The 25,089-nt window shown below is 39.1% G+C and overlaps 1 protein-coding gene across 2 annotated transcripts in view; it reads right to left on the bottom strand.

Annotated features, from left to right (window-relative positions):
* Positions 1-14,625: 14,625 nt before the first annotated feature.
* Positions 14,626-25,089, bottom strand: part of LOC126237135 (ribonuclease H2 subunit B) — a 35,953-nt gene continuing 25,489 nt past the window's right edge. For both annotated transcript variants that reach the window (XM_049946961.1, XM_049946962.1), the window contains exon 7: positions 14,626-24,695. In XM_049946961.1, coding sequence (XP_049802918.1) covers positions 24,603-24,695 — 93 coding nt within the window. In that variant the 3' untranslated portion in view covers positions 14,626-24,602. The remainder of the gene's footprint in view (positions 24,696-25,089) is intronic.

Genomic DNA, 25,089 nt, shown 5'->3' with positions numbered 1-25,089 from the left:
AACACTCACCGTCTGGGATAGAGTACTAGGTTGTATTACTTAAGAATTCTTCGAGCCACTAATATATCTGAAAAGAGAATTCTGAATATTAGGTAGGTAGATAAATAATGAGGTACTAAATCAAAAGGGGGAGAAAGAACTTTACGGCACAACTTGACTAAAAGAAGGGGTCGCTTGATAGGACACATTCCTGAGGCTTCAAGGAATCACCAATTTGGTAATGTAGGGAAGTGTGTGGGCCAGGTGGTGGGAGGAGAGGAAAAAGGGGTGGGGGTGGGAAGTAACAACTGTACATCTTGACCAATCCTCGACTACAATAAGTGGGTTCAAATGGATGGATGTTACAGTAGTTACGTACAGGTGTAGGAGCCTGCATATGAGATCCTAGTGTGGAGAGTTGCATCAAACCAGTCTTTGGACTGAAGACCGCAGCAACGACAGCTCTCCAGTAACGAGTAATGAGTGAAATTCTATTCAGATCTGTGTTTTAAGATAATTTTTCGCTAACTTGGGAAAACATATAGTGTAACCATTGCTGAGACCGGAAGGTCTGTGCGCCACCTTTAGGCGCTGCGAAAGGTCAACACCTATCTGCTGTAAGGTTGACGCTGAAAATTGCGTTCTATGCAAGGGACACCTGTATTAGACTCGGCAAGTTGAGGAAATCTGCAGAAAACCGGAAATCTCTTGGAACAAACACCGACGTTCAGGAGTAGTGTAGGTGCAGAGAGGCTGCACAAAAAAATCGAGTCCTACGACAGGTACAGTGCTGTCAGTGCCAACTGCGGAGAGACAAGACGCGAAAATGCAAAGTTCTACATCACTGGTCCAAAATCGCCCGTCTCTGGTTTGGCGCAGCTATGACTGAAGCAGAGGAAACTGTTGAAAATGAACATGCTGTTTAGGCTAGTATATCTCTTCCCCACCTCCCCTAAAGTTTAAAGTTGGTCCATCACTTGTGGCAGACTTCCGAAAGCATCACGGAACTATCTGAAGCGCGCTCCCCTCTTTTCGTGTGTCGCCGGGAAGAAGGACTCCTTGCTTTCTTTGGTATAAATAATATTATAAGTTGTCGCCTCTACAGCTTTTGGTAGCAATGGGGCTGACAGTTAATACTTCTCCGTTGCCAGTCAGGATCCCTCCTTGATTGGCTTTGCTGAGCGTTTCCAAGCCAGCATGAGTGGATGCCAGCAAACAGGTATTTCCAGCAGAGCTGATACAACTGTGCCATTGGACACCTCGATGTGACTAGCAGAGGAGCATCGCTTAAGGTAACACCCATCTTCAGCGGCTCCGGCCAGTTCCAGCGATGGAACTGCAGTCGCTGTTACCGACAGAGAGCGTTTGCGGTTCTATTGTTTCTTCGTCCGTATCAGTTCGCGCTTCTGGTTTCACCTCTCGGTTTCTCACACACTTTCAAAAATATCGCTGCACAGAAGTTTGCTTCAATTTTGCAATGTATACAGCTACAGGCTCTAAAAACAGATCACGGCGCACTTGTGAAACCTCTCAGTCTTCCTCCACTACTCCGAAATATTTGCAAGCATAAACAAATTTGGTAAAGCCTCAATACATTTGCAAATGTTGCTTTAAACAATTTGTTTCAAATCCACTAGCACCCAAAATGCTGCACTGCCTTCCCAGGTACACGTGGAACAGAAATACATTACGGAAAATACATAGGAAAAAAAATCGCAAAAATAAATAACCGCAAATCTACCGCGTCGAAATTCTGAAGAGGATCCTGCACAATATTGTTAAAGACACTATCACAATACTTTGTTACACAAGGCACAGTCGTAACTGGGGGACCCGCAAAGCGACGGTACGTCCGTCAGCAGCTGCAGCTCACACAGAGTGAAGTCCGGACTGGAAGCAGGCTTTTTCCAGCTGAATCCCCGAGCGCGCGAAAACCGTAGACAGCCAGACCACCACCAACTTGTCATGCAAGCTCAGACCACCTCATGATACGAAATTCATATCAAAATCAATAATATATTCAAACATATTCTTTATTTAATCAGTTTGCGAGAGACGGGGTCCCCCCCCCCCCCCCCTTGGGTCTACATCATGACTGAACCCTCACCATTGTACCCCATGACATAATAACTGCAATCAGAAGGGAATGGAATGAAGTGCGATATAGTAGTCACTATTTGAGGTCTCCCGCGAATGTATCTATCGTCAGGACGCCGCCACAAAGTTCAAAACAGTCCATGTTCTAATTATAGATCACGTTCCTAAATACCACCGACCACGCACCGACTATCGTCCTCCTTTGATCTCGCGGCCCCCAACAAAGCATCAAATGGGGGCATTCTGTTGATCGGCAAATTACGGACTCACTTCCTGTCTCTGTCGCTCTCAAGTGGCCACTCCCTGCTAGTCTGTGAGAACCAACGTCTCCAAACACGAAGATGGAGGTTTTCGTCTCTCCTCAGAATATTGCATTCCTATTAGCTAAAAAAAAAAAGGGACAAAGTGAGACAAAGGGAAAGTTGACGCCATTTCGGTATCAAAAATATACACTCCTGGAAATTGAAATAAGAACACCGTGAATTCATTGTCCCAGGAAGGGGAAACTTTATTGACACATTCCTGGGGTCAGATACATCACATGATCACACTGACAGAACCACAGGCACATAGACACAGGCAACAGAGCACGCACAATGTCGGCACTAGTACCGTGTATATCCACCTTTCGCAGCAATGCAGGCTGCTATTCTCCCATGGAGACGATCGTAGAGATGCTGGATGTAGTCCTGTGGAACGGCTTGCCATGCCATTTCCACCTGGCGCCTCAGTTGGACCAGCGTTCGTGCTGGACGTGCAGACCGCGTGAGACGACGCTTCATCCAGTCCCAAACATGCTCAATGGGGGACAGATCCGGAGATCTTGCTGGCCAGGATAGTTGACTTACACCTTCTAGAGCACGTTGGGTGGCACGGGATACATGCGGACGTGCATTCTCCTGTTGGAACAGCAAGTTCCCTTGCCGGTCTAGGAATGGTAGAACGATGGGTTCGATGACGGTTTGGATGTACCGTGCACTATTCAGTGTCCCCTCGACGATCACCAGTGGTGTACGGCCAGTGTAGGAGATCCCTTCCCACACCATGATGCCGGGTGTTGGCCCTGTGTGCCTCGGTCGTATGCAGTCCTGATTGTGGCGCTCACCTGCACGGCGCCAAACACGCATACGACCATCATTGGCACCAAGGCAGAAGCGATTCTCATCGCTGAAGACGACACGTCTCCATTCGTCCCTCCATTCACGCCTGTCGCGACACCACTGGAGGCGGGCTGCACGATGTTGGGGCGTGAGCGGAAGACGGCCTAACGGTGTGCGGGACCGTAGCCCAGCTTCATGGAGACGGTTGCGAATGGTCCTCGCCGATACCCCAGGAGCAACAGTGTCCCTAATTTGCTGGGAAGTGGCGGTGCGGTCCCCTACGGCACTGCGTAGGATCCTACGGTCTTGGCGTGCATCCGTGCGTCGCTGCGGTCCGGTCCCAGGTCGACGGGCACGTGCACCTTCCGCCGACCACTGGCGACAACATCGATGTATTGTGGAGACCTCACGCCCCACGTGTTGAGCAATTCGGCGGTACGTCCACACGGCCTCCCGCATGCCCACTATACGCCCTCGCTCAAAGTCCGTCAACTGCACATACGGTTCACGTCCACGCTGTCGCGGCATGCTACCAGTGTTAAAGACTGCGATGGAGCTCCGTATGCCACGGCAAACTGGCTGACACCGACGGCGGCGGTGCACAAATGCTGCGCAGCTAGCGCCATTCGACGGCCAACACCGCGGTTCCTGGTGTGTCCGCTGTGCCGTGCGTGTGATCATTGCTTGTACAGCCCTCTCGCAGTGTCCGGAGCAAGTATGGTGGGTCTGACACACCGGTGTCAATGTGTTCTTTTTTCCATTTCCAGGAGTGTAGTTAAATAATCCATTTGACCTATCCTGTCAAATTAATTGTTTAACAGTTTGCAGGAGTCAAAGAGATCGCTTAAAGCACTCACATCCACTTTACGATGATCCTTCTTCATAATAAAACATATTTTCAACGTTTGAGTACCACACGCAAACATTACGCAAATCCAGTGATAAAATTTCCGTCGCAAATAGATCGTAGTGCTACATATATCCGACGTCTTGTACGCACCCTCCTCCATCACTACGGTTCCACGGAACATATGTGGTGGAAAAAATCCTGATAATCACAAAAACTCGCAACCACAATGCGACTGCAGGGTAGCCGCATCCACGTCCGCATGCAATACCATTATTGGAAACAATAAATTGATATATCGGGAATTTGACGTCACGCGTGGGTTTTTAAAAGTACTATAGACTTCCTAAATTGATTGTCTCCGCCACATTTGGAAGGAGGGAGGAAGGTTCTACTACGTGATAGAATAGAGAGAACAACAAATACCACTGCAAGGACGAAGCCACTGCGATATAGTGAGAAGCACTAAACACGACACGCTTAAACCACGATCCAGTCCGTAACAGTAGTTGTCATGTCTAGATGTCTGAGATAGCTGAAAACGCACATAACGCGCGCTCCTGTCCCGAGGTCCACACGCAGAGCGCCCTCCCCCACGTACACTCGCAGCGCCGCGTAAAGATATCGGTGAAAATTACCTCTGCGGTCACAGCCGCAGTCGTGGACGCGCATGTATGCCAGTGCGCAATATCCCCGTCATGGAGGGCATCTGGGGATGATTGGAGTGCTAGGATTTCGGATGCTATCGATACCTTCAGCACAAACGTCGAAGCGGCAATGTAGTTAAATATACACCTCGAATTTCTCACGCGAAATATAGACTCCTCCCTTTTACACGAGTTATTTTCGAAGATAGAAGAAATCAGACAAACACGCGTTTTCACGTCGCTGAAGTATAGTTACTTGCGAAACTCCTGTGCAGGACTATGGCACAGGCTACATTCCCTCTAACAAGGGAAGGCCACGACGTTTGGAACGCGGATTTACTGCAAACTACGTGCACTCGTAGTACTTCATTAGGACAACAAAATGTGTAAGCAGAAGCGCGTACTTCTCAAGCATTATTGAGAAAATCGCAAGATAATTTCGGTCGTCCAATATATACCTGTGCGTGGCCATTTTTATCATCAACCGGCAGCAGCCGACTGGTTAGCGTTCAAGCCCCGTAACTATTGAGTCGCTGGATCGAGTCCCGTTCGTCAGTTTTTTTTTATTTTCAACACAGTTATTTTCTTTACTATTTATATTACAATTGATGTAATGGGAAAAATACTTGTAATTGGATGAACATTTATTAATTTACAATGTTGTTGGCAGTCTACAAATTTTTATTATCATAAATAATATAATTTACTATCGACTAGTAAACGACCAAAAGCATACAGTGATACTGAAAATGTATGCTTGTCCGTGTCTTCAAAATTGTTCGTATTTAATCGAAAGAGAACGAGAAATTGCTTCTGGTGAAGACGCTATTAAAATACAGTTGATACTTCATGACCAATTAGTAGCGCCGACATTTAAGGAAATGCTGCGTTATGCATGGTTTGCTTCCAAATTATCGTCTGAAAGAGAGGTTTTTGAAAATGTTAACGAGGTTTGTTTCCCCACGGAAAACCTCAAAAGACCTTGCGTATGCGGAAATATAGCATTTATTCAATGCAGGTGGTGCCGTTTAACTTTATGTTTTCCATGTTTTTATGAAAAATACCATCCTGCAACGTCAAAAGCGACGATTAACTGTACATCTTTCGAAAGCCGTCCGTGCCGCTCATAAACTTGGAAGTAACAAGTCGCTACGGGCTCCTTCCAGGTATGAGGGATTTCTCGAATCACGGACAAGCATACATTTTCAGCATCACTTTATGCGTTTGGACAGTTACTGGTCGATAGTAAATTATATTATTTGTGATAATAAAAATTTGTAGACTGTCAAATAACATTGTAAATTTAATAAAAGTTCATCCGATTACACGTATTTTTCCCATTACATCAATTGTAATATAAATAGTAAAGAAAATGACTGTGTTGAAAATTAAAAAAAAAATCTTACAAATGGGACTCGATCCAGCGACCCGGCGATTACGGGGCTTGAACTCTAACCACTCGGCTGCCGCCGCTTCATAGGAAACATTGACCACGCACATGTATATATTTGACGACCGAAATTATCTTGCGATTTTCTCAATAACGCTTGAGAAGTACGCTACTGCTTACACATTTTGTTGTCCTCATGGAGTACTACGAGTGTACGAAGTCTGAGGTAAATCCGCGTTCCAAACGTCGTGGCTTCCCCTTTTAAGTATTCTTTCATCCAGTAGAAAAATCTTTTCTTATCTGTCAGTCCTGCATCACAGGACTTCAATATTAAACTCATTTTTGGCTCATGACGCAGTGCTAAGATCTACCACTGACACAGGACACCTCCTCACTTTCGGACTCTCTCTTAAGTTAATAGCACAGAGAAATTGTAAATAATAGGTTTATACTACGTATCACTTTATAAATTCGGTAATGCATCTGATGTTATTACGATGGTCGTCTCTCCCTGTGTAGATGAGTGATACAAATACCGTTAAAAGATATCGACAAAAGAAAGAAAGAAAGAAAGAAAGAAAGAAAACATCACGCAAAGTCAAGAATCATATCCGTGGTGCCCTAGCCATCGCCTACAGCCGCCAGCTGGCATGTCACGGATATCAAATTGATAGGCTAATTAATTAAGTTGATCATGAAAGTCACTTTGCATGGCGAGTAATTTTTCTTTATCGATAATCGTATTACACTCACCAGCTAGTTTAAACAGGAATCCCTGGAGGGAAGATGGTGTTCTTTTCGAGAAGCACTACTGATAACCGACGTTTGAAGCTGACCACAGGAGGATTCTACTGCCCGCAACATACATTACACGTAAGGACCGCGCTATTAAAAATTAGGTTGCAACGACCCTGCATAAAAAGCGCTTTTGGTTCTACATACAGGAACACACATGAGTCACTGATAGTGTGACGCTTTCTGGTAGAAATTCTGTCTGTGATTTGGAATCAAATGTCTCATTCAATCACACACTTGCATTGGATTCTATGGAGACGTCTTTTAATGATTACAGCCACTGGTGAACAATATTCGTGCCACACTCATATCTCGAAACGAGTCACCTTTTTCGAACCTATCTGCTACAGCAAAACTCCAAAGTGGTTTTAGACAGTCCATCTTGAAACTGTTCCTCAGTATCTGCACTGGCCTTCCTGCAGCTTTGTCCATGTGATCGCCCCAGTTTAAGTCGGAAGTGAACGGAAGTCAGAGAGCACTATATCCACCACCTTCTGCAACCCGTGTAGAAACAGATCGAGCTGAGTTAAAGCAACAGGAACGTCTTTTGACCACTCGGTGGAAATGGGAACACGTCTTAGCTCCATCAATGGTGTATGACGTGTAACGTCGGTGCCGAAATGAAGCTTTCTCCTGCAAAACATGGTAGTATAAAAGGCAGTACAAACTATTATGGTGGTGTTTTCTTATGTGGAAAATTTGGAAGAATCAACATCATACAGGAACTGGAAGAAGGACGAGAATTTTGCTACTGTATAACGAAGTGTTTCCAAACTACATACAGGTACAAGATGATCTGCGTCCCTCAGGGTGCATTCACATCTGTCACCCAAACATTCAATCACCGTTATTGTGTACCATTCAACAGAAAAAAATTACGAACTATAAAAGCTCCGTTAACTTCATCCAACATGCTGTATATAGATATAAAGGTTACAAGATGTGTATGAAACAATGACTAGTCTGCTTATGATTGTTATATACACATCTTGTAACCATTATGGGGTGAACCAAAAAGGCCAAAAAGGACTTTAAAACTTTGAAATTATATAGAAATTAATTGAGATAGCTTACAGAATCAGTAGATGTGTCATTTGGTAGCAAACAATCTCAAGTTTCACATAAAAGTGTAAAGTGTCAGTTTGATTTGATGTGACTACAATCTGTCATGCAGCACACATCCCAGCGGTCATCAATTTCTTCCACAGTCACTGCAGCAAATCAGGTGTAACTTAGACAATGACAGTGTAGATTCGATTTTTCAGGTCGGCTAAACTGTTTGGTAGGGGAGGTACATACACAGTGTTTAAAGAAACCCCGGAGAAAGAAATCAATTGGTGTCAAGTCCGAGGGGCAAGGTGGTCATGTAATGGGCCCTTCACGGCCAACCCACCGACCTGGGAAACGATTAAATAGGAAACCTTGAACTTCTGTGAGTCTGTGTGATTTCAAGAGTAAATGTCTCTGCAGTACCGGCCAAACAGTCTTTTGTGGAATATCAGTCTCGCAAGACACACGTCGCATTGAATTCTGTGGACTGCCAGCAAAGCTCTCCCCAACCTGTTCGACATAATCATCAAAATGCAGGCAATCTGGTGATTTATCATGTTGCAGTGGACAACCCATCTCAACAAAGTTCTTGTCCCAAGAGTATATTGTAGACCTGCTTGGAGGTTCTTCAGCATATTTGGCATGAAAATTATGCCAAACAGTTGTTGCAGAGTTTCTTTCCTGAAATCTAAACACTCAGCGAGCACACTGCACACTAGTCAAAGTAGCCATTTTAACTGTGCATTGCGCTGGCGTTCCTGGTGGTGGACAGGGTACTGATGCACTACGTGAATCATACTTGAGGTTTTTTGCTACAAAATGACACAATTACCAATTGTGTAAGTTAGCTCAATAAATTTCTATATCATTCCAATGTTGTAAAGCCATTTTTGATTCACCCTGTTTATCTATGCGCAGCATGTTGCTCCTAGATATCTGAAGATGGCAAAGTCCGAAATGCATCATATTACAAGCAATAAAGTCATTCTAGTTTTGATGTAGAACTTTTTGACTAGCGACCAATCCAGCCACTGTTAAATCTAAATGCCTTGTCTGAAGACCATCTAGAACAGATAGTTTGTGATCCCACTCACTCCAGATATGTATTAGATCTAATGGCAACAAGTAGACCTGATTGAAATTGGTATCACTAACTGCAAGTTGGTTGTAGCAATAATTATTACCAAAGTACAAAAGGCCACTAAAACACATAGAACGATTCATATGTTTGTATTAATTGCTTCTTCCATTGCTGTCTAGTTAGACAACTTTACTATTACAAATGAAAAGCACAAAATTGTGGATGTTCTGCGGTAAACTACATACAGGGCAGTAGTCACCTCTCAAGGAGGAAGAGGAAAATTTAACTCTGTGTAGGAACTTGTAGAGGAACTGTAGATGAAATTTACAAGAACAACTAACTAAGCACTAGATAGGTATGTATCTTCCAGAACAGTTTGTGAAGTTAGGGACCTTCCATGGTATACAGTCTCTGTAAAAACTACAGCTACATGAACTGCAGCTACTGTACAGGGGATGGACAAATACATGGATACACCAAAAATGTAACACATTATCATGCCTAATGCAGTGCAAGAAAACCGTTGGAATTCGAAAGAGCATCCACTCAACTCAGAGTGGATTAATATAGGTATCATATGGTTTTCAAGGGATCCGTTTCTATTCTTCCCGCGAAATAGTGGCAAGTTCAAGTAACAATGATGGACAGGGATAGCGATCACATGCCCTTCTCTCCAAAGTAGACCACAACTGCTCAATAATATTAAGATTTGGTGACTGTGGTGGCAGGAAGGGTGCAACAATCCATCCTCTGCTCTCAAAACCAATCCCAGACTAGGAAACCTGTGTGAACAGGGGCCTTGTCATCTTAGAAAGAAGCTTCACTTATTGGGGAGCAAACACTGTACAATGGGGTGGACCTGATTAGTCAAAATGGTCAAATAATCACTGGCAGTACTGTGAAATTGCAGAGCAACCATGGGGCCCCAATCTTCACTGAACTCGTCATGTTTCACTGTTGGAACGAAAATTCGGCCAGAAGTTGGAAAAAGCGTGAAACAAGACTCATCCGTCCATTGCTCCATAGTCCAGGTTTTATGGCCTTTGCTTAATGTTTTCCTGTCATGGGGATGCATTGCTGTTGAGTGATTTTGGAAGTCCAGCTTGACCTGCAATTCCCTGGTTATGGAGCTCCCTTTATGTTTTGGTGCTCACAGGATTTGCAAGTGCGACATTCAGTTCTGCAGTGACTTCTGCAACTGTTGTCCCATTATTTTTAGCCACAATCATTCAGTACATACTTTCATTTACTTTGTGACTTAGTGGATGGCGGACTTAATGGATGACATTTTTCCACTTTCCCTGAATGCAGTACAAACATTTTGGGTACCATTGTTACAGAAGCACCCAATATATGAGCGCCAACAATTTACACATGTTCTCAGTCACTTAGCTCCAACAAAATTTGCTCACAACCACACAGAACATATTCTGACCACAACTGACACGGCAACATATTGAGGACATGGCAGAGGTGCCATTTGTGGTCAAATACATCAGCACAATCTGCAGGCTTGGCCAGCATAGCATTTATATTCAAGCATGTGGTGTTTCCATATTTTTGTCCAACTGCTGTACAACAGGTGTAAAACACAGCATAAGACGATAGATAGATAGGTAAATAGACAGATAGATAGATAGATACAAAACAAACAAACTTGGTTGTCAAAAGGGAAAAGTGTGAAGCCTTCAATGATCAACATAGCAGAATCTTATCAAAAGACCTCTTACAAAACAAAAAAATATAATAATAATAATAATAATAATAATAAATGTAGATCATATGTAAGGGATGTAAGTGGCATCAAAGTTAATGTCCTCTCATGGACGACCAATGAACTGAAATTAATGGCAGCAAAGGAAAGGCAGAAATGATTAACTGTTTTACAATATTCCTTTACAAGGGGAAACCCAGGAGTACTGCTCCAGATCAACTCTCACAGCAATGCGCAGACATTAGTGCCAATGAAACAGAGAAACATCTGAACTTGCTAAAACCGAACAAAGCTCCAAGTCCAATGGAATTCTTGTTATGTTCTACACAGAATTTGCATTCTAGTTGCTCTTCTTTTAACAATAATATGCTGTAGATCCCTTGAAGAATAAACTTTGCGCACAGGTTACACCTGTCTACAAGAAGATTAGCAGAGGTGATAAACAAAACTACTGTCCAATACCATTGATATCCTTCTGAGTAGAACCTTTTAACTTATTCTCAGTTCAAACAAAATGAGGCACCTGCAAGAGAATTATCTCCTCCTACCAACCAACATGGATTCTGAAAACATCAGTCATGTGAAACCCACCTCAAATCTTTCTCACATGACATCCTCAAAGCCCTGAATCAATAGCCGGCCGGTGTGGCCGTGCGGTTAAAGGCGCTTCAGTCTGGAACCGCGTGACCGCTACGGTCGCAGGTTCGAATCCTGCCTCGGGCATGGATGTGTGTGATGTCCTTAGGTTAGTTAGGTTTAATTAGTTCTAAGTTCTAGGCGACTGATGACCTCAGAAGTTAAGTCGCATAGTGCTCAGAGCCATTTGAACCTGAATCAATAACAGTCAGACAGATGTAGTATTCCTTTCCAAAAGCATTTGACTCAGAACCACACCAAGGCTTTAAAAGTAGAATCATGGAGGGCATCACACAACATTTGTGACTGGATTCAGGATTTCACGGTAGGTGGACACAGCATGTTGTCTTCGGTGGAGTCATCAACATGTGGTAGCTTAAGGCTGCCCAGAATAGTCTTGGGAACATGCTGTTCACTGTGTATACCAATGACTTGGCAGTCAGTAATAATAGTAATCTCAGACTTTTTGCAGATGATGTGGTTATCTATAATGAAGTACTGTCAATGGTGGAAAAAATATTTAGGCAGATCTTTATAAGATTTCAAAGTGGTGCAAAGATTAGCAATTTGCTTACTGAAATCAGTCAACCCCATAACACCTGCATGCAATAATTTGTAGGTACATGAAGTGGAAAATAAGCACTGAGGTATCATGGACAAAAAGGGAACTCCCAATCTTATAAGTGCTGAAACACTTTTATGACAATGTACAGATAAATGATAAGAACACGTCAAAGGAACTCATTTCTGAATACATGAATATGGGCACAGAACAACAAGGCTGCTCTTGAGTGCCAATTTTATTTATGTACTGACAATGCTATTCAAGAACTGAAAAGAAATATTCCATGGTTAGATTTTGAAAATGACAAACAAGAGCTTGTCTTGATACTCATTTATCAATTATCAGGTAACAGTCTCAAACTATGAAGATACACTACAATGAATACCATCTGTATTGTGTAAAGTAATGGAACAGTACAATTTTGAACTTACACTACCTAACACAGAACCATGGCATTTTGTAGTCCATCTCAAATAGGCTGTTTATTGATAACAAACAAAGTAAAGCACTCCATCTTCAGGCCTCAAGTGGCCCATCGGGACCATCCGACCGCTGTGTACCCTCAGCTGAGGATGCGGATAGGAAGGGCGTGTGATCAGCACACCACTCTGCGGTCATTATGATGCTATTCTTCGACCACAACAACTACTATTTGGTCGAGTAGCTCCTCAATAGGTGTCACGAGGCTGAGTGCACCCCAAAAAATGGCAACAGCACATGGCGACCAGGATGGTCACCCATCCAAGTACCGGCTACACCCGACAGCACTTAACTTCGGTCATCTGATGGGAATCAGTGTATCCACTGTGGCAAGGACGTTGCCAACAGACAAAGTAACAAAGGAAATAATGCTAACGTTCTGCAAGACTACAGCAGTGTAAGCAACCTTACCCTAGTCTGAAGCATCGGTTGTAAGGATAAAGATACATGCTAAGCCTCCAAAAGGCAATTTCTTCAATCATTTGTGAGGTGACAAAGAGGAAGAAAAAAGAAAAACCAAGATGTCTGACACCCACTGAATAGTCATAGTTTAAATGAGAAAATTTCATGATGTCCTCAAAATTGGAGATCTCACAGAGAACACATGAGCAATGAATGTTTGCCAGTATTGATAAGATCAAGTTTGAAGTTCGCAACATGTCAAAAAGCCTAAGGGACAAAGAATAAGAAGAAAAAGAAGAAGAAATAGAATGATCACATAGGTACAGCAGTTGGTACACTTCAGCTCATTGGTATGATACAAGGAAAATGCAACGAGTCTACTAAGTAGACTGCTTAAAAACACCTGTGCAGCCGATCCTAGAATTTTGGTCACATGTATGTTAGCAGCTTTGTTTGGCACAGAGGACAGTGTCACAGAGATGCTGAAAAATCTGAACTACCTGGTACTTGAAGATAGATGTCAACCAACCCACATAAGTCTAATTACAAAATTTCCAGAACCTATATTAAGCAAGGAATATACTACAATTTGCTACATACTGCTCCCTTAGGGACAACAAAAACAAGATTACACTAAGTACAATGCATACAGAGGCATTTATGTATCCTTCCTATACTACATTGATGAAGGGAACAGGAAAAAGATTAATATTTGGTACAATGGGAAGTACCCTCTGCTACACGTTTTACTTCCATTAGAAACAAAATTAATTTACACAAAATTCAACCAGTTTCTTTTAATCTTTTCTTTTACCCAGATTACATCTATAGAACCTTAATTTGTTAATAATAATTCTTGTATCACAAGAAGTGAGCAATATGGACAATAAAATAACCTTTGGCTGCAACTTCTGAGTTGAAGTTCTTCATAATTCTGCATACATGGAATGGCTTGGCAAAGCACACAAGAAACACTTCTTACTGTGGACTCACTGTTTATTAAATAATTTTACACTAAACATAATTTTTTTACTAGACATCTGATTGACATGTAATATATTAGTGCTACCAGCGTATAAAAAATAATAAATGAAGGTAGGACTTTCCTCAGCTGTGAAGGTTGGTTCGTACATCACAGTGCTTTACTACACATTGTCATAATAGAGGTTTACAAGAGACTCAAAACCACAGAGCAAACTTTGTACTTTTATCTTTAATACATCATTTCCAGAGGTAAATGAAGTGATAAGCTTTAAAGAAAATCCTAGCATTTATTGAGAATTGACTCTCAGACCTTTGGATTTTTCAATCAATGTTAACAATATTTTGAAATGAATCGCACCTTCAGCCTAGCCCAGGAATGATACACCCCCCCCCCCCCCCACACACACACACACACACAGAAATCCTGTTATCATATCAATAATATATAAAGAAACATCAACATTCTTACTATTCAGTGGTAAATATTTAATTAAATTAGTTATGTAGTAATGAACAAGTGACATGGAATTATGAGCATAAAAGTTAAACAACAGACCATATAGGCAAGTACAAGGAATTAATAAAACCAGTCATTTGAATAAAAGATTCTGTTATTATTAGTCATTTTTAAAAACTCACAAACATGATGTTATTGTTAACAAAAAGTAACACTGCTACCAGTGAATGACATTAAATACCTCAGTCAAAAAATGTACTCTTTTACACAAAATTATCAACAGTTACCTTTTAAGGCATTATTTTTAGACCAAAAACAATGTAATATTAAAATTTTTGATGATACATTCACACAATTTAGTTCTGTATTTTTTTTTTCACTTTAATGCTAAAACATAAGACTCTCTCTCACTCTCTCTCTCTCTCTCTCTCTCTCTCTCTCTCTCTCTCTCTCTCTCTCTCTCTCTCTCACACACACACACACACACACACACACACACATACTGCAATCACCCACTTTGTCATCATTATTACCATCATATTTAATGTATTAAAATGACACACAATAATTAAGGCTTAGGTACTGTCATTATATTTGCAACTCAGATGAATTCAAAGAAGCACAATCATGTCTCCTGCAACTGCACAGAGTTTTGAAATCTTGTTATAGATATCAGAGTTACGAATGTATCACTCTGAATAGTGACAGTATAAACATCTTTAAACTTAAACACTTTTGAGTATTTATCAAATAGTAGCCACTGTATTAATATAAGAGTGGCTTGCTGAATCTTAGAGAACAGCAATTTGCTTTCTACTGTCATGATTATGATGAAATGCTTATGATTTTTATTTTCTCAGGTACACACACTGGACTCAGTTAAAACTGTACACATTCCATATTTAAACAACAATTTTCACTCTGTTTATAAGAAAAATAGATAAATAAACAGAATACAATAATTGCCAACAAATATCAATTTTAAAATACTTGGGACTTTCCACGCAGCTGGTTCAACGAAGAGACAGCTGGAACCTTTTATCTTCAAACCAGAAGTGAAAAGTGTGACTGGTGTAAACATTTACGCATGTACTAAATGGAATAAGATAGGCCATAATAAGCCAAAAACTGAGTTGATGTGGATGGAAGTAAATATCTGCAGAAGTCAAAAAGTCTCTCTTAACTGCAACAAAGCAAAATGTGGACCCGCACTGATTTCAGAAGTAGTCAGTGGGAGTTATAACAACATTTTTAAATAAAAGGTATACTGCAGCACGAAAATGGCTATGCTTGATTATATGTTCAAAATCACAAGGCCATGCCCATTATAAGTTTAGTTTATAATCAACAGTATGGACAGTCAGAGGAAGCAGCTCTTCTTTTATGCTTTCCAGTTTCTTATGCTTGTGGAGTCAGTTTTTTGAACACATAAAGCATATATTGTAGTACGAGCCATTACATCAGCCCTTTACAAGCATAGTGACGACATCACATATTTTTTAATGACACAAGTAAAGCTATAATACTTCATAGAACATTCTGACTTGTTCCTTAGTCTCTTCAACTGAAATATCTCTGTTCCTCATTCATGACATTCATCTTCTTTTTAATCAAATTTAATGTCTGCAAATTTGTGTGTCCCTGTCTTGAAATCATTAATTTGCTGCAACACTCATCTCCTGATATTCTAAAAAAATCACAATCATTAAAGGGTTCATTCAACCATTCATTGATTTCCACACTTTTAATAGCACAAATTACTACAGTAACATTCATGTCACTAATTCCCATATCCACTTCATTACATGCATTTAACCCTTTGAGTATTAGTGGTTTTGTATGAAACCACCATTTTAAATGTTGTTTTGAAGTATAAATACCTTTTGGATAAAGTTTCCATGCTATTACAAGACAGTGACATATTAGTGGCATGTTGAGGTACTTCTAAGAATGTAGCACACCGTAGCAGTCACTTGTAGCATACAAACAACAGTCAGTACAGAGACTGTGCTGCACGATTGTAGGAGAATATGATGTGTGATTTTTTCCTTTTTTGTGATTTTATCGAAATCATTGAGAGTGGAAGTAAGCACAATTTAAGTTATTGTAATGTAAATTTGATTTGTAGTACTGCTTTTAAGAGTAATTTCAAAATTAAACAATGCAGCATTATGTACTTTTCATACAAATTTATTGAATTTTGGACCGTTTTTGCTTGTTATGTAGGACAACAAGTAGTTTTAGGCACTATGAGTTGATGGAAGTTTCAAGATGTAGGATTGTGTCCAGCACAACTGCAAAATTGCTTTCAAATGTACCTAATGAAATGATGGATATTAGAAAACTGTGTGTCGCAGTGGTGCCAAAGTGAAACCACCAGCTCGAACAACTGATTGTTTACTTTTCGCCCATTTCTTCTTACGTTCATTTTCTACTATGATGATAAAGGTCAATTTTATCAAAATTTTGATTTTTTAAATATATTATTGGGAATTAAAAGGGTTACACAGCAAAGAGAAGAAGGTTATAATCTCAGCTGGAAAAGGATGGAGAAAGAAATGTCTGAATCCTTTACAAGGTATCATTTTTGTAAATATCTCAAGAGACAGAAACAGGGACAGTGTGAGTGAGAGAGAGACACAGTAGGTCTTGTGTTGACTTGATCTCACAGTGATCTGAACACCTCCATTTTCAAAACAAACACCACTTTTTCTCAAGCAGTATGTTTCATTAAGGAGCACAGCATATTTGTGAAATTTCCTGTGACAGTAAAGGTACACGTTGGAAGGGTACTCAGAAATGAATCCTTACCTTTCACTGGCAATGCTTACAACAAGTATGAGCATTGTACAGAAGAAGCACTGCTTCAGCACATGGTTTTAACTTATTAGACACTTTAAATGTTGTCAATACAAACAGGTTTCATGACAGAAGTAAAGTAAGAGACATTATGGTGCTCTAACGATGTGCCACCATGTGAATAGTTTTAAAACCACTCCCTGACTGTAGAGCCAAGATCATAAAGAAAGCTTTCCTTCATTTTATTTGCTCTGCATTATTATCATAAAATTTCATTAAATCATTTCCGAATAGTATTATGAGGCATATTTTAACCCTTATTAAGCAACAAATTAAAAAATGAAAAGTGATTAAGGTTTCATTTTTCACTGATGACAATGCCTTCAGTTATGATCCATAAGATTCAATTAGGCAAAGGAAACAAACTACACCATTTTCTAAGAAGCCATTGTAACATTCGTTCAAGCATTTTTAGGAAACAAAAGATAACCTAAACCTGGGTTGGACAAGGATTTGAGTCCCATCCTTCCCAAATTCAAGTCCAGTGCCGTAACCATTACGCCACCACTCTCAGAAATAAACTACAAAGCATTTTCTCTCTAGTGCATTGAGCTCGTCTGCCTGAACAATATACTTTGGACAGCTTCCCCCACCCCGGTTTCCACCATTTAGCATACCAAGATATGTACAACAGACTGAATGTTTTCTTTACTGTGCTTATAAATCATTCCATATATACACATGTTGCAGGACATAATTAATGTAGCAAAGAAACTGGTATAGGCCACTGTAATTCTTTCATGATTTGGACTTCTTTAATTAATTGCCTTCTATATCAATATTATTGTATCCATATTTATTACAAATAAACTACTACCGGTGTTATTCCAGTTAATAGGTTCACATTGTTGCACATCAAATATATTTTAGTAAAACTCATACATTGAAGGACACAGTAGGAAGTCATGGGTGTTTAGAAAGGTGAATGGGTTACAGGTGAGGACATCATTTTATCTGGATGGAAATTAACTCAGTTTCTGATTAATAATAAGGAGGGTAGAAAAAAATCAACAATTTTTTTCCAGTTTCTTAAGCCCATTTTGGATTCTACAAATAACAGTGCTTCCATAAAGCCAAACTGTGGAATCATCTCAGACTATCATTTCCCACAGATACACAATTTCCTTTCATTATCTCCGAATCGAAAGGCCCTTACATGGATTAAATATGATACAATACAACTTGTTTGGTGTGTATGTTTATCTGTGATCTCAAAGAACTGTTAGGCACCTGTATACTAATATGAAAAACAGGTTTTGCACATTATCTAACAAAATATTTAAAGCTATAATGTTGTATAAGCAAATACTGTGATTGTCTGTCTACTCTACTAACTGCTCCGACTACTTTAAAAACACAGGCATCATCTCCAGTTTTAGTTTGACTGTAACTTCAAATTGATCGACATCTCAACTTAACATAAAAAAATATTTTGAACTTCTCACTGAAGAGGCTTATTATTAGCAAACAAATATTTTTTTAGCCTGCCTCTTTAACTGGGAAGGAATGATGGAACATGCATGCAGCTACAATATGAGGTGTTTCAAAAAGATTACATCTGCTTTCACAAGACTATATTTCCTACATGAATGATGATAGAAACTTGGGTTTCTATAAATTACGCATCAAATCTTGGCTTCATTTTGTATGTTCCAGTTCATGTGACCACCCCTTAGAGTCTCCCTAGCACAGTGACTAGCTTGTTTACTTTTTGTTATCCAATGTGTGTCAAGTCAAGATATTGATGACTCAGCAATGAAAGCCGTTTTGTGTTCTCCATTTCAATAGGTGCAATTCAGCTACAACAGTGCAGTGTAATTTACGTTGAGAGTGAGGTGCTGTACCTCCCACAGCATAAGGGGTGTATGGGACTTGCATTATACAACTGGTGTCCTAGGTTGCCTGGTTTCTCAATGTGTGGCTGGGGTGGTGTTCCTCTTGCAACAATTTTGATGTAACAACAGCAATGAATGCAGTTACTACAGAAACATTGTAATATACCTGGTGGAGGGGGAGGGGGGGGGGGGCGCAGCGTACAGAAAATTTTCGAAATCTAAATATAAGCTTTAATCTTACACACAATTGTAAGAAGCATCCCAAGGTTCTATGTACATGCATGTAAAAGAAATACCCTTACAAAAATAGATGTTTCTTTTGTAGCCATAAGTACAAGTCAACTAGCCACAACTTTTTTTTTCTTCGTTCGTATAGAAGGTATGGCCTTATGAAAATAGTTTTACTTTTTAAAAAGTCCTGAATTTGTCAAAAAGATATAAGATACGCAACACAGTTTCATCAAACCATTACATACTTTACTGAGCCCACAAAATCACATGAACAGTGTTGAGAGCCACAATCACTTAAAAAAAAAAAGAGGGTCCATACTACTTTTAGTAGGCTCATTTGTCATTAACCTTCTCCACTGCTACCTACCAATTACACAATCTCATTACCATATTTGTATTGTATTATGCAGTTCTGATAGTACACAGCAGAGTGATGATGGAAAGAAAATTGCCAAAATTTGCACGAATAAGCTGGGAGAAACGCACAAGATGGGAGAAAGTGAATGAAATCTACTGGGAAATGAACAATAAAGGAAAATAGGGCATAAAGTGGAGCGTGCATGTGACACACTCACATATATATATGGTACCATAAATGTGCCCATTTCTAAAGATACTTGGTGGTACTGAACAAGAGTATGAGAAAAGTAGTTAAAGAACTGCTCTTACAGTGTCACTGTTCTCTACATCACACTTTGGCTTCAAGGATATGCTGTTCTTTTAAGAGTAATTATTGTACAATCATGGAAATTTATTGTTACCACTACGAATAATTATTTACCACGTCTCTTAAAAGCTGCTACCTAAAAGATTCTTACACATTTGTCTCAATTCTGTAAAATAGTAATAATAGTAGGAAAATAACAATGCTAGGGGGGGAACTATGGCACAGAGAACGTGACATTAAGACCTCAAGTCATTTGATAAATACCATGTATGTCCAAATGAAGTGCTGCTAATATCAATTTTTGTATACCTGCTGATGGTCAAATTCTAAGACAAACTGGTTATAAATTAGGGGGGTACCATAATGCAGCATGATGGCGCATTATGAAAATCAGATATTTTTTTTTTTTCCTTTTAGCATTGTTTACTCTGTATGTAACAACTTGAAAGTATAGCCCACTTCATCTGTTGGTACTCATGTCTGGAGCTTCTATCTTTGTATTTCTAAATCAGGTTCCCCAACTGATTACCAGATTCCAGATTTCAAGCAATAAATTCCTTCCATTAAGTCTTATTACTGGAACCAAATAATCTTCTCATCTTTCTCCTTTCCAATCACAGTCACAAACTCAAATACTGGAAGGCTTATGCGCATAAGATTTCAGATAACAAAACTATTTTCGGAAGATGTCAGCAGTTTCATATCAACTTATCAACCATTAAATTCTTTTCTGTCTTCACTTTCTAATTACATCACTAAAAATTTGTCAGTATCACTGCTTTCATAAGCCTGAGTTTGAATATAATCAGCTGACTTCAACCTTCAATGTCATATCATAATGGCAGACAAAGAGTACGTTTTCTTCTTAAGCAAGACATTGTTCCAATGGCTAAAAATCAGTCAAATATAAAGCATTAATATTCCTGAAGGATGCAATTGAGAACTGTAATAGATACCCTCAACACAGTTCTCTAATTGTTTTCTGCATTACAGGTTGAACAAAAAAAAATTGTAATGTTTTTCATGATTCTGTCCTGCTCACAACAGACTATCTGTGAATGGAATATTAATCACTGTATCTATACTGGTACCTGACCACTTATTTTTCAGTAAATCATTCTCTTGTTGCTGCACGTTTCACCTCTGCCACTTTGCAGTATTTTATTTACATGAAATAATGTGGTAGCATGTTTCCATGAGAATATTTGCCACTTGCCTTTCTAGGAGCACCAACCATGAGCATCTTTATTCTTCCATCAGTTTTCCAAATCTATCTGTATGATAGGTGGATTTTTCCTTCAGAATTTTTTCACCACCCTTTTAAAAAACTGTTAAGTCTGATACATTCTTCTACCTTCATGTATAGCAGGTAAGTTTTGGTAGCATGTAAACACTTTAGGATTAAAGGAGACCACTTACTGAAAACCAGAAGTGATAAGTTGTCAACAGGTGCACACAAAAAAGGACAGAAAACCTTTCAGAGTAAATACTTTCTCAAGCTACAGTACACACAAACACAGCTGTGCCCAAGACGTAGATAACGCAGGGCGCATGCTGCGTGCATGCTCTAGCTCAAGAAGGAGTTATGTCTTTTTTTCACATGCACCTATCAAAGGTTCAACGCTTCTGATTTCAGTGAGTGGTGTTCTTTATTTCTAAAATATTTCATTTCCCCTACTAATCTCATACGAACTTATCACTTCTCTTGGAATACATCTCTCAAGTCCCAAGCACCACACTTCATGCATATTGGAAAAGTTTTCATAGCACAAATTTTCTCACACATCCATTTATCAAATGCAGTTTATATATATTGTTCTTATTCCTGAACTAGAAGTTTTTATTTTGGTGTAAAACTGAAATCAGATTAAATGAATGTTTACCTTTAAGTCATAATTTAATTTAGTCGTACCAAGTTCAATTATCCCTTTCTCCATTTAGTACCAAAGCTTCAAAATATAATAGTGTTCTTATTCCATGCATTTACTATACACAAATACATTATGCTTATTTCTCTCCCATACTATGCAGCTGTATTTATACTGACCGCTCCAAGTCAGAAACCATTTAAAAAATGAACTGTGCAGATAAAATATTGGGCACCTATGAAACATGATGAATTATTCTTCTAAATGCAGGTAGTAGTAATTCAGATCAACAATATCTTAATCCCATTAAAGCCCTGCACAAGTAGCACAGTCCAAAACCAAGCACAGTCCAAAAACCAAATAGCATTTTTTTCCATTTTATAAAAACTAATGTTGGAGGTTTGAGGACAATGGCTTAAATGTAAATACAGAAATTTACTGACATAATGAGATAACACTATTCTATAAATGTTCGCATTTATAGAGTGAAAAATGCACTTCACCTCTTACAACTGTACATCAGATAGTGGACACAACATTGAAAAGACCTAAGTGGCCTCCAATAATAATTTAATGTAAGGTGCCTAATAATTCATTTTACCTTCATAACTCAGATTAAAAACATTAAAAAAATGCATATTGCCTACACTTGAGCAGAAACGAGGTTAAGATGTAATTACTAGTACTTTTATGATTATCCATGCTTGTAACTTATTACATACATCTGTACCAAATTCTATGAAAATATCTGTCTGCATCATCAGACATGAAATGTAACTTTTCTAGTACAATTATGCCAATTTATCACTGTCAAGTCATGCAGTTCACAACAAAACAAAGACAATCAGTTTTCTAAAGAAACAGTACGTACCAAATACAAATACTTTATGCTGGGGCAAAGAGGTCAAGTATCACATGGGTTTTTCAAAAGTCAGTATGTGCAGTTAATTATGAATGTAATTAATGGAACACACACACACACATTTTTAAAAAAACTATCATTAACAGCAGGTTTCTATTGTCCTATAGAGCAATAGTCAATCAACAGACTGTTGCTTCACCTGCTGCCTGATTCCTTAGGTATTAAAACAGGGATGATTGGTGTATGCAGTTTACGCAAACTGTACCAGTTTGTTATTCTCGACTTATTGATGCTGATCAGATGCTGTATGAACCCCATATGAAGTGGTATCAGTCAGTCAACAGTATTACATTACATGCAACACTGCATGACTAGATAAAGTAATGGTCACCACACCGATGTGTGATAGCTATCATCTGAGGCGAAGATAAGGAAGTGTATCTATACTGGACATAAAAATATCACAATACAGCATGTTATGTAGATGCATATTTTCTATTGAATAAACAACACATAAACAAACTTCCCAGATTTTAAAGGGTTCGGTGTCAGGCATTTACCTCCGAAGGTCCCCCATTTACCTAACGGCTCTTTGTAAGCGACCACAAGTCAGCTGCACAGACATGAAACACAAATCACTGATTTTTTTGGCTGTATAACTTACAGAATAGAAGTATATGAAGAAAATGGTGACACATGGTGTCAGTCATATTGTACACACGTTTCATGACAACTCATACTTTGAAAATATACGAAACATTGCCTATTACTTTTGAAAGGAAACATTCTGGTGTCTACAGCACACAGCCACTTGAAAATCTCATTCCTTTTACATTGCATGTTTCAATAACAAATATTTTCAGTTAAGTTTAAAACCTTGAATAGCTACATTTTTTTCTGAATGGGCTCGATCCCCATCAGGTACTGTTATCCTCCGGTTAACTTACTTGAAAAGCTTCCAAATTTATGTACCGCCAGAGGACATCTACCATTGCACAACCATTGCACACATTTGTAACCCAGACTTTGTGACTGTTCCAATTAGACTGCAAAATATGGTACTACAGGAAAAATATGTTTTACAAATCAGTTTTAACAGATATTATGGCAAGCTTCTGAAAAGATGCAAATAAATATATCTTAAACATGGCAGAGATTCTTTGAATTTCCAAGTCACTGCATAAAAATTGACCTTCCCCGTTACACAGCTATTACAAAACCGAAATGTGATCTCAATTACCTGGTCTCTTCCAGTTATTCATTTCTTTTATATATTAAAAAATCATGGTGTATGTAATACAATTACAGCTACCAACAAATAGAGTAATAAATTCAAATGTTTTGTCAATTTCACAACAATCATCCAGTTTTCAGTGTTGTGCTTATTCAAAGACTCACACAAAATTCACCAGTATCAACCCACCACCAGCTGGTAAGGTATTTACAGAGTTTTATATGACATTTTAACAACTTTTACCACATTTTTCATGTAGTGATTTTTGGAAAATTAATGCAAGTGTTTTAAGTAGTTGTCCCACATAAGTCAATAGATAACACAAAGCTTATATTTAAGACCAAAAGAACAAATTCTTCACTTTCTAAGGTATAACAAAAACAATAAATGTGTTTCCACAAAACAATGAGTTTAGGTGCTACAATCAAAATATGTGTACAGATCTGCTCTTTAGATCATGAAAACCGTCAGTTCTATAATTCAGTGAGACCAAATTTTTTTTATATTACAATAACTAATAATAAAACAAGGATTCGATTCTGTCCATCTACCAAACTTATTGTGCACAATTTAAAATGCTTTGAACACATATTCTCTCTCTCTCTCGTACACATGTACACACATGCACATACAGAGCAGGTACTAGTCACTGCCACACAAAAGTGCTTAAAACTATTTCTTCTTCTCAGCAATTTTTTGCACAAGAAAGAAGTACTTACAGTAAAAACTGGTGAATATAAAAGGGAACTGTCCCACTTGAAAAAAATTCAATTATAGGAACACATACAAGTTGACAACAGTTTCATTCATTTATTCACCACTTTATTTCTTCTTAAAGAATGAGGAAATACTTTTAGATCCTGATGCAGCCTTCATACGAGCTTTTTCCTTTGCTGTAATGCTGGTTTTTGCAGCCTGGAACAAAAAGTTTTGTATACATATTACAATATGTCACATTAGCTTACACAATAAACGTTCACTGAAGGAGTGTAGGATACTTATAGATAACATCTTGCCAATAATGAAATCATCACAGGCCAAGCATTACACTCGGAAGGACAGGGAAGGCACTAGCAATGGTTTTTATATTGGATTCATCCTAATACTTTCCTAATTATTTTATAGAAAGCAAAGGAAACCCAAATCTAGAAGTAGATCTGATTGTCACACGAGTTGTTCACCCAATATGCCCTCACATACATACTACCTGGTAGAGTTTTTTTTTTTTTAAAGCAACAATTAAGTGACCAGTTTTCTGCAAATTAAAATTGCTGTCAAGGCCTTGTACCTGCTCAGCCAGCCACCAACA

Source organism: Schistocerca nitens, chromosome 2 (genome assembly GCF_023898315.1).
Source record: "Schistocerca nitens isolate TAMUIC-IGC-003100 chromosome 2, iqSchNite1.1, whole genome shotgun sequence".
NCBI lineage: Eukaryota > Metazoa > Arthropoda > Insecta > Orthoptera > Acrididae > Schistocerca > Schistocerca nitens.
Note: the sequence above shows the minus strand (reverse complement) of the source record. Positions and strands in the feature narration are given on the sequence as shown.